At 36.3% G+C, this 11,611-nt stretch overlaps 1 protein-coding gene across 1 annotated transcript in view; it reads left to right on the top strand.

Annotated features, from left to right (window-relative positions):
* The first annotated feature begins 203 nt into the window (after nt 1–203).
* Nucleotides 204–11,611, top strand: part of NEK5 (NIMA-related kinase 5) — a 27,014-nt gene continuing 15,606 nt past the window's right edge. Inside the window, exons 1-9 of the mRNA XM_010286960.1 lie at nt 204–346; nt 2,134–2,230; nt 3,280–3,377; nt 5,332–5,415; nt 5,523–5,593; nt 7,928–8,014; nt 9,121–9,175; nt 10,671–10,875; nt 10,971–11,039. Of these exons, the coding sequence (XP_010285262.1) occupies nt 230–346; nt 2,134–2,230; nt 3,280–3,377; nt 5,332–5,415; nt 5,523–5,593; nt 7,928–8,014; nt 9,121–9,175; nt 10,671–10,875; nt 10,971–11,039 (883 nt within the window). The 5' untranslated portion in view covers nt 204–229. The remainder of the gene's footprint in view (nt 347–2,133; nt 2,231–3,279; nt 3,378–5,331; nt 5,416–5,522; nt 5,594–7,927; nt 8,015–9,120; nt 9,176–10,670; nt 10,876–10,970; nt 11,040–11,611) is intronic.

Raw genomic sequence — 11,611 nt, 5'->3', positions numbered from 1 at the left:
AACTTGCTGCTTATTGAAAGTTAAGATCTGCAATAATTTGCAGACTTCCAAGAGATGACATTTTGAGGAAGAATCAGCAGCAGTAATAAAACTGTGATAAAATGTGACAAAAATGACAGAAAAGGTAGTGTATTGGGTTTTTAGTACAAACTCAGATGTTACAGCACTGACTACATGCAATACTAATTTGGGAACTTTATTTTAGACACTGCTTTAAGAGGAAGACATCATGGATAAATACGAAATCATTAAAAAAATTGGAGAAGGATCTTTTGGCAAAATATTCTTGGCAAAAGGAAAAGTGGAAAATGAGCAGTGTGTTATCAAAGAGATCAATTTAACTAAGGTAAAACAACAAAACCTGGATGATAACAGTGGTTATTTACCCAACTGGGCTAGTTGCATTTAGCTAGGGTATGAATTTGGGTTATGTTTTATCTCCTTTGTAGTTGTATCTCAATTACATAGAGTTAAACTTTCCAAAGACTGTACTCTTTGCTAATTTAGTGATTTTACAAGCATAGACTAAATATATATTTTGATACTAACAGTGTTTACCTTCCACTGCGTTTTTGTTCTTTTCAAAACTTCTCACTACCTGCAATGCATGACACTACCTAACTCAAATTTTGTAATAGATGATTCAACTACAACAAAACTATTGCCACCTAAGTAACAAATCACAATTTTGTGAAATATTTCTCTAAACTTTTTCAGTTCCTTTTTTCCCCCACATTCCATATTTTCAGACGTGAGTAATTTACAGTGGAGTCTTTCCAATTCTCATTTATCTTTCTGACAGTTTGATTAATCTCATCTAAATTTAAATGTCCATTCTGTAGCTGTCAGCATCTGAGCTGCTTGGCTAGACTCCCTTTCTGTAAGAACAAGAGAAATATGTATTTTTAGGATGCTGTTGATCATGTGTGTTTTTAAATGAGCTGAATTGGACCATAAAAGTGTTCTTTTTCTTTCTGTTGACTGCAGAGGCAGGTTAGGGTCACTAGCTCAGATATCTGAGCAATGCCACTCCTATATCTAGTTCCAGAAAGACAGGCAATTAAACTCCCTGTGATTTCAATACAGGGGTTTCAATAGTCAATCTCAATGAGTGCCTACATGCTTTCGACAGGTCTTTTGCTATTATGGGCCACACTAGTGAATTTCTAATATATTAGAGGATTACAATAGAAGAATGAATTTTTATACAGAATTTCTAGAAAAAGATGTATAACTTCCAGATTCAAACCCAGAAAATTTGATATGCTAGTAATGACAGCTAAATAAAGAATAGTTTCTCTCTATGCTCATGACCAATAAAAAACATGCATTTCTAATCTTAGATTTTGATGTATGCAAAATGGAAAAGTGGAAGATAATAAAATATTATTGCGGATCGCACTTGTTCAAAAATCAGGAGCTGGATACAGAAAATTATTACTTTGAAGTCATAAGATTTTTTTATATGGTAGAGTATGTTTCATACACTTTCTGATTTTTGAGGATTGCCTTTCAAGACTATTTCTTAAGAATGAGGGTCAGAAACTTTTTATAAATACAAGAGGACATTTTAATGGACGGATATTCAGAGACATTAATTTTTAAGAAGTAATATTGATGGAAGTGTGATCACAATGAACCAAATAGAAGTTTTCCATTTAATGTAAGAGGGCAAAGAGTTTGCCTGAAATGTTGCAAGAACTCATAACACCAATAAAACAGAAGGACTATTTTTTGTGTTACTTTATTCTTTTGAGATCACCCATATTAAGAGTACAGAATCATCTAGACCCTTGTTCTTCAAATACTTAAGGGAAGTTTAACTTTAGAGTTTAACTCTGTTCATCAGGTAGCTTAGCAATAGAATTTGTGTAAACAGTTTAAAGGTATACATTTGTTTGTTTATAAAATGTCATAATTTGGTTTGACTTTGGTAACGTCCCAATATATTTCCAACCATACACTGAAAACTGGTATTTTACATTATATATACATCATATTTTATAATAGTTCTGCATTACCTTGGTACACATTTTTTTTTGTATTTGTGGGAAGGGTTTGATAATGATGTAACTATCTTTGAAAATAATTAACTATATCATTGCTAGCATATAGTTTCTTAATTCTTTGTAGATGCCTGTGAAAGAAAAAGAAGCCTCTCAGAAAGAAGTCATTCTTCTGGCCAAGATGAAGCATGCAAATATCGTAACTTTCTATGCTTCTTTGCAAGGTTTACTTTTAACATTTCTGGTTTATTTGTGATTATAGGAGTGGAAGGCAGTAAAACTTAGCTTGTGCCCAACCTTAAGCCTGTCCCCAACACCTTACTTATCAGTGGGGACAGGTCCCAATGCCTAAAAATGAACATGAGGTATCAGATTCAGTCATCACTTGCCCTCTTCATGTGTATGGGTGGGACCTAAGGTACTGTGGCATGAATGCTAGATGTTGGGGTGAATGCGTTGCTTAAATTGAACTTTAGTTTTGACCTTCAATAGGAGTCCAGAGTTTTATGAGACTTTTCCAGGCATTTCAATAGAAGAAGACAGCTTTTGAGTATAGCAGGAAATAGGTCCCATTGGCCCGTTGTCTTGAGACATATTTTGAGGTGTCACTCAAGGATACAGGATTCTTCAGGACCCAAAAGAGGTAGAAGGAATTGTCTTCTCCATAAAAGCTAATTTCCTACATTTATTTTTCCTGATCATCTGACATCTGTCGTAAGAAATGCCTTATATAATGAATGCTATAGTTACAGCCTGTGTTCAAATTGTTTTCTGTGGTCAGGACTGTAAATGTTTTAAGGGACACTAAATATGATAGTATTCTGGACCCCAGAGTGGTAAGAATGGGGTGAGTTGCCGTGTGAAGTAGTCCATGCAGTTTATTTGTACTGTTGGACAGTGTCTGCTTTGAACCTTTTCCCTAACCCTAACAGTATACTTAGTTATTATTGGGGAACAATCCCAGCTATGAAGTGTTCTGCTAAGCGTTGCCTGTAAAAGCATCTGTCTTCTTTCTATCAGTGTGGTCTCTTGAGGGTTTTCTTATGTATTTAATATTTTGGTGAATCTCCATTTAAATATATTTCCATGTCCTAGTTTTGCATCAGGTATCAGTGGAAATACCCATTTTTTCTAAGTTACTCTTTGAAGTGGAGGAGTACCTAGAGGATTAACTACTCCCTTTTAAAAGAAAGACCATGTAAAATAAAAAGAATTTACTGCTGTATTAATGAGTAATAAATGAATAAAGGAAAAATTATACTTCTCCTTTCAGAAAAGAACAAGCTATATATTGTGATGGAATACTGTGATGGTGGAGATTTAATGAAGCGGATAAATATGCAGCATGGAGTGCTGTTTGACGAGGACCAGGTGAAAGAAGTTATCCTTAGAGGAAATGACATATTATATATAATGTGTGGTTTGAATTATCCAGGACAAGCTAGTGTTTCTTTTCTGACCTGTTGCAAAAATTGAACACTTTTAAGAAACTTTGGTAATTTTAATGGGAGCTTAGAGTTTGCTTTTTACACTGGTTTAAGATCTTTAATTAATTAATTGGCAGTATTTTGATGCCATTTTTATCCCCCCTTCCTCCCATCGCTCCTTCCGTTGTGGATACCCTTTTTCTTTGAATTAGTAGTACATCTACTTAGCCATAAAGACTTTATTTTAAACGGTGTTTTAGAATTATGTGGGGATATATTATATATGAGTTCTTCATTTGTTTATGCTGTTTGCATTATGGCGTATCCTGCTTTATACTGAAGTCAATGGTAAATCAAGGGTCAAGACTTCTCTGATGCCATTTAAATTGTTAAACCAGCACAGAGAAATACACCCAGAGTTCTGACTGCTTTTGAAGTGTGTTCACATATATTTTAATTTGTAAATAGGTGAGTATGATAGATATTTCAATTCATGGAAACAGAATTCCCACTATTCCTTACTTATTCTGTTATTTTTTTACTAACTCTCAGCTTTCTGAAGGATATTTTCTCTTATATGTTGGACTTAGTGTACTGAGCTCTGAGGTTATTTAGTCGTGCATAGTGTTTCACTTTTGCAGGTGCAATGAAAATTTACATAGAGATTTGACAGATAGTCTCCAACCTGCCAGGGGAAATATACTTCAAAGCATAAAAGTGGAAAAAAAAGTATTGTGACTTTTCTTTTTGCTTTAGTGGTAACAGAGGAACTCCTTAGTCTAGAAGTCAGTTGGAACTGAATTGCTGGTTCAGGTAATAACGAATTTTAAGATCCTGTTGGGAGTCATACTAGTGATAGAGAGAACATGGGAGAAAATAAAGAGAGGACAAAAGCACAAATCATGAAAACACAAAAGAGAGAACCAACACACACAAACCCCTTGACAATGAGGCAGAATAATACATATCCAAAGAAAGGCAAAGTAAGTACAAATAGAAGAATGAATTGTAGAAACTAAAGATACATCTGCCAATCACAAGAGGAAAGCAAATTGCCCAATTTAACATAATGCTGTTAAAATATCTTCACATTTTTAAATGTATACCTAAAAAAGTCTCGTTTGTGGCATCAGCCCTATTCAGGAAATCATATGCTTATGTGAAGCATTACTAAGTAGAAGATCATCACTTGGATCAAAGTCTTTCATGACCATCAATTTTCCTAAATAGAGAAACATATAAGCACGTTGTAGGTTTGTTTCTGAATTAAGGTCAAAGGCTTTTATTCAATAAAACACATGTATATTTGAAGTTAAATATATGTTTAAGAGCTGTATTGGGTCAAGGATAAAGGATAAACCAATGTGCTTACTTATTATGCAAGTTTCTTCATAGCTTCCTTCTTTCAGCATATTTCAGTCCTTCATCCTTTGTTTCTGTTTTTTTCTGGACCCCTCGGTAAGACTACAAATATTATAATTGGGTGGTATGCCTTCCACCACTGAGGATTAAGAAGACACTTCCCAAATCTGTCTTAGTTGTTATTTGAACTCACTCATTTCTAAATAAAGGCCTAGTATTCTTACTGTCCTTTGATGTGATTCTTCAGTCCTTGTTCAAGTACTCTTCCTGTCACAGTCAGTGAAAGCTTGATGGGGATAAGGAAAGTGGAGCAGGTACATATTTCCATTTAGTTTTGTGATAGCACTAAAAAAGGAAAGGAAAAGTCTATGGCATGAATTTTAAAACTATTATTTCTCACTATTGTATATGGTATATGCTCTACATATACTAGATTTTGTTGTTTTCTGTATTTTATATATTTCAGTAAGATGCCTCCTTGGACATTAAAGTCGAACAAATTTATAGATACCTGTTCCCTTTAACTTTTACTGCAGATTCTGAGTTGGTTTGTGCAGATCTCCTTGGGCTTGAAGCATATTCACGACAAGAAGATTTTACACAGAGATGTAAAAGCACAGGTAGTAAAACTGGTACCGGAGAGGGGCTAAATTTGTCTTCTAAAAAATATGCTTAAGAAGCTCTGCTATGTTTCATTTTTACATACCAGTTTTGTTTTTATTTGCAGAACATTTTTCTTAGCAATAATGGAAAGGTAGCAAAGCTTGGGGACTTTGGCATAGCAAGACAGTTGAACAGGTAAGCACCTTTTTTAATTAGTCTGTGACCTACAACAAACAGGACTGTTTCTGAATGTTCAGAATGCAACTTGAATGTGCAAATTGTTTGTGGATTGTGCTTGTTCAAGAAGTCTGGGATACAAAGGATCTGACACTACATTTTGTTCTGTTATCGTAGAACATGCCATCCTGCATGAAACCACAGATGTATCTAGCCTAGTAACTGGACTTCTCTTATCTATAGGACATAGGGTTTCTTTCCCTGTTCTCTGTGGAACTGACAGAAAGAGATTCTGGAGGCACAGCTTCTGCTCTTGCAGATGTTGATAATCACTTCTGGTGCCTCATAAGAAAGAAAGAAAGTGGAGTGTTAAAAATTTAGGAAAGAGTATAAGAAAAGAGTTTGTACAGATTTTTTTTTCATGTCCTCCAAGACTGTGCCAATACTAATTTTCAAAAAAGGGCCAGAACCCACTCTCTGGGCCTGAGAATACATGGCATGGCATGGCTTGCATCCATATGGCTACACTCTGCTCTCCCAAAGAGGGTGGCCTTATCTTTACTGACTTTGGGGACAAGGTTGGCCTATCCTGCATAGTGGTCAGGTGTTGTCTAGGGGAGTGCTTTTTGTTGTGGCCAAAACGTGCCGGGGGGCATGCTAACAAGAGGTCAACACTTGAATTTCATCTCTTTTTGAGCTGCTTGATTATCTTTGACCATGGCAAGATATTGTGGCAAAGAAATTCCACAATTTAATTAGGTATTGTGTGGAAAGGTAATCTCCTCTGTTAATCATTTTGCAGATTGTCTCTCTTAAGTATCAGTCCTTCTCAGTTCCTTTGTACTACACCTGCTGCAACTCACTTGTTAAAACTTTTCGTATCCCTAAATTAAGTCAGTGTAAGTCTAACCACATTTCTGTCTACACAGCAGCAGTGAAGAGATAACTCTAACCAACATAGACAATTTGCTCATTCTCTTCAGATGTACTTAACTGTGTACATGTATTATGTACCTTTATGCATTCCTTAGATGGACATACAGCCCATGTAATTTCTGTCAGGGCCCCATCAGATTGGCTTTGGATTTAGACCCACATAACCATGCCAGTTCAGTGGTACATCAGAGCTAGGAAGTCTTGCTGAGAGTTGCAGTATATCGGATTAGCATGTTTGGATAGTATCTTGATCCAAGCCTGCTCATCTCCAGGGATATGCTGTGTTGCTGTTCTAGCTGCAGTCTCTGCCAGCTCTTGTACCTTTGTGGTGTGTTCATTTGTGAAGCTTAAACCTACTGTCAGTGCCTCAACTCTCCACATATGAACTACTTAGGCAGAAAGTGCCTACCTTCAGAAGTGTTCTGGGGATAATTGCTTTAAGGATTGCTCCTACAAAGCAGAATAGTACACAGCAGATAGGAAGAAAACCTCAGAATTTGAATGTCCAAGTACAGACATTTTAAAGAATATTTAATAGACTTATACAACAAAATAATTGGAGCTTGGTAGAACTTTTCCTCATCTAACAAGTTAAGTTTCTCAGGCTGTCTTTTCCTCCTCTCCTGGGGTATACAAAGGCATTTTCATCTCCATTCTCCACTTCAAAATGCAAGATAGTGTCCAATATTTTTATTTGCAGTTAGGTGTCTGTGGCATCTCTGGCACTCAGACTTCATATACTCAATATATGTTACTATATACTATATACTACTCTATACTGTAGCAACTTTTACTGACATCTAGCATAGAGTGGGAGGAAACACACTCTGTGAATACCTGTTTCTCTCTACTGACTTCCCAGTGACACCTGATGACATCCACAGAGTAGATATCTAAAAGCAAGTGAGATGAATCCAACTGGTGCTGTTTGGCTACACCTTCACAAGTCAGCACCAAAGATGGATTCACTTACTCCTCCTTGAGTTTCTGGACAACACTTCCTCCTTCCACTGCTTCTGGCATGCGTGACTGACTACCACCTCCCATACTCTTACTTCAGTGGGTGTGTTGGAGACTTCTCATATTTTGCAACGTCTTTGACAGCTTTCAGAATTCTGTGTTAATTATAAACATTCCTGGAAAATGTTGATTACAACGCCGGAGAGAAGTGGGGAAAAGAGAATTCTTGGGCTTTCTGTTGAAGTGCAAACACTCTCCACTATTAAAATAGTTGGACATTTTTACGCAGAACTGGGAAATACTTTAGTTTTTCTTGGGGTGTTGTGTTATGTAATTATTTGGAGAGCAGAAATAATGTCCCCTGTGGGCTTTTCACCTGGGTCAGAGAAGCCTCTTGTTCAATTGCTTGTAAACTTTTTCAGCGTGTAAGCCTTTTTATTTGTTGTGTTTCATTAGCACCATGGAGTTTGCCCATACCTGTGTAGGGACCCCGTATTATCTGTCACCTGAGATCTGTGAAAATCGACCATATAACAATAAAACGTAAGTCACTGTCTTTCCTTCGTATGCTTGTGCATGAGGGCATGCAGGCACAAAAGAACCTATTTTAGTAATATCATGGTTTAAATCAGTATTTCTGCAGGACACCAGGAATTCCATGTGTCACCCTTTGTGAATCTTTTTATTATTGTGTAAAATAATTAGGTGCATCAATCATATACAACAAGTATGTTATACTATACAACACTGTCAGTTGTATTTGACTCAGAGCGTCCAGAGTATAGCAGTCATGAATTTGTTGTGATTCATCTACAGGCTTAACATAATTATATTTTTTGTTTTTATAAAATTACTTGTACTTAAACGTTTAATCTCATCCTGTTTTAATATTCCTTTTTAGTAGTGGCATGAAATGTAAAATAGATTTTTTTCCTTTGCTTTATCTAGTTCTCCATCACATACTAAATTTCTCTCTGTGTTTCCAACATGTAATAACCAGTGCAAGTATGCATCTTTTCAGTTCCCAGTTTGTGGATTTTTGATACACTCATTTGTGATTTATAAAAATACATTAAAAAGAAAGCTGCTAGGTTGGCAATTCTGGAACTTTGCAGTAGCCACCTCCAAGAAAGACAAATCAGTCTGAGAATCGTAAAGGCTTACTCAGGCTTAACACAAAATACCAGATGAGAAGCACTGAAAAGTCAGGAGCTGAGTGGGCTAGACCCCCTCCTCTGTGTGTGGGATGTGATCAACACCAAATGTTCTGGAGCCCAAACTAGCATCTCAGCTCTACGGTGCTATTCACACACATTTACTCCCTTATTGTCTCCTTAACTATCAAGTCAGCCAGAGATAGCTTTGCCCTTCATCCTGCTAGGAATATTAAGCAGGCATTCTTTACATCATGTGCCTTTTCCAATGATAATGATGTTACCTAATTAGGTATAATAGAAACATTGGTACCACAACTAAAAAGAGATTTCTAGTTGTTTTTTTCAGTGCATCTTAAGAAAAATTAAAAGTTGCACCAATATTAATCTGTGATGGAATAATGTTAATACATTGGAAAGCTGAGGAGGTACTGATTACATGTATGAAAATGCTATAGTCTTTTCCCTGAAACTTTATTTACATTTTATTCACAGAGATATTTGGTCTCTTGGCTGTGTGCTTTATGAGCTATGTACACTAAAGCATCCTGTAAGTACTGTAGAATCAGATGATTATCATATTATTAAAAAAGATAATGGGCAGCCTGGAAAAACTATAGTAATAATAGTATTCATAGTCAGATGCTAGAATTATTTTCAGCTTATTTATTGATATTAAAGAATGGCTGCTAGTGTTTAATTTTTCATATTGTGTTTGTTTTGTGCATACTAAAATGCAATGTATTATGTTGTATTTCTACAACTTATACATATGTGTGTATACACATATTGAACATATATTTACTCTTTAATGAGTACTAAACTGTTGCAAAAGGCAGATGAACAATGGAAAGAACTAAAGCCAAACTTCAAGGTTAGGCTTTGGGCATATAATTTTACCCATTTCTACACTTACTGAAGAGTTTGAAACCCAAATTTCCCCAGAAAGCAGTTTAAGTCCCAGATGCATTTTCCTAAAGGTTTCATTTGTTTGGAAGCATTCATGTCAGAAGATAACTGAGATGACAGCATCTTCAGGGAGCTGTGCTGTCCTCAGCCTGATCAGAGCCTCAGATAATCCTCAGCCTGTATTATGTGGAGAAGGGAACGCAGCAGAGACTAATCCAAACAACAGGAAAAGGATCATATTCCTGTGCCCAGCAAGTAGTTGACCTTTTGCTGAGCTTGGATGTGGAAGAAGGTAGAGCAGCACTGATAGGGAGAGCAGTTGTGCTAAGCTGAGAGCAAGGGACTACTGCTGAGGAAAATTTCAGATTTCACAAAGTGAGAAAATATTAATATTACTTCTTATGCATATTAGGTGTTTTATTCTGTATTGCTGCCCATTTTTTTTAATTTGAAGACAGGGGCTAGGTGCTGATGTAGACAGGAAATGCAAGTGAAGCTAAGGCAAATTTTGGTTACATCACCTTCAAAATAGCCATGTAAATAAAATGGTAATTTTAGAAAGAACTTGCTTTCAAAATTATTTTTGCCTGCCTAAGGCCCTAAAAACCATATTGAGGCTGACCTATTAAGAGATCTGCTGAACTGAGAGGGCTGATCTCTCTGAGTGGCACCAGTTGTTAAAAATCAGGATTGTATCTTGGTTCCCGAGAGAACACAGAATGCAGAGGCTAAGTCATGTGGAGTGAGGTTTTGAAGGTGAACATTGTGAAGACAGTATGTATGCAGGTTTCTGTTGAACAGCTTTTGGCGAAATAAACCATGTTTCATTCTGGAAAAATTGCTTCTGTGTTACTGTATGACGGTAGAATATGAATAAAACTCTTCCAGGTACAAAAGCTATCGTACCTCCTACGTCATGCAGCAGAAACAAGGAGAATGTAACTAGAAAATATAATCAGAGAGTGGTTATATTAATTTTCCACAACAAACCATGGTTAGCAAGAAGGGATTTGTGAAGAGCTTGCACAGCACAGAGCTCCTGTCAGCAAGTACCTTTTTTCAAGCTGAGGTGTCTAGTCCATCATTTCCAACCAGCCGTACTTACGGGCCTCTTTTTACTGTTTTCATTGATTAAGTTTGAAGGCAATAGTTTGCACCAGCTGGTGCTGAAGATCTGCAGAGGACGTTTTCACCCAGTGTCTCCAAACTATTCATATGATCTGAGGATATTAATTTCTCAGTTGTTTAAAATATCCCCAAGAGATCGACCATCTATCAATTCTATTCTGAGGAAGCCCTTCTTGCAGAAGCTCATTCTCAGGTTTTTGCCCCCCGAGGTAAGTGCCTGTACTGCTGCTTGCTGAGAGAAAAATGGTTATCAAAGTAGTATAAACAGTTCCGTCAGATACCTTTTTTCTTACAGATAACACCGGAAGAACTCAGTCACAGTGCGATACACAGAAAAAGTCCTTCAGCACCACAGTCTGGAGCCAAGTTGATACAAGGTAATAATAATATTATTTAACATTAGTTCTACACTAACGTTTGTTAGTTATGATGTATGTGATAGCTATAACTTTATCCAGCAGTCTTTATTGCACATTTGGATACAAAAGTTTCACACAAAGTTAAAAATGAAAAAACGAGAGAACTACAACAGCAGAAACATTCACCCCAGACAGTGCATTGGTGTCCTGTTCAGGAAAAGACAACTTTAAGACCAGTTCATTAGCAATGTTCAGCTGGAAAAGCTGCCATAGGAGAGTACTGAAACGTTAATCTTAGTTATTTTAAGAACGGAATTTACAAACTTTGGCTTTGGAGAGAGAGGCTTTGGTCTAGATGCAGCTTAGGTCCATCACATGAAAAACATCCGTACTTCATTTTGCCAAGCTATGTGCAAAAATGCAAAAATCTTGCAAAATATGCTCCATGGTATTTTACAAAATAATAAAAATGTATTTTACAAAATGTTATAAATTAGATTAAATTGTGAGAGACTGTGAACTCTATTTGGATTTAGTGCTCATTGGTAGATCAGACTGTGTATGCACATTCTTAGAAAACATGAATGAGA

The sequence above is a fragment of the Phaethon lepturus genome, unplaced genomic scaffold (assembly GCF_000687285.1).
Source record: "Phaethon lepturus isolate BGI_N335 unplaced genomic scaffold, ASM68728v1 scaffold4520, whole genome shotgun sequence".
NCBI lineage: Eukaryota > Metazoa > Chordata > Aves > Phaethontiformes > Phaethontidae > Phaethon > Phaethon lepturus.
The sequence above is the reverse complement of the archived record's forward strand: the minus strand, read 5'-3'. Positions and strand labels throughout refer to the sequence as shown.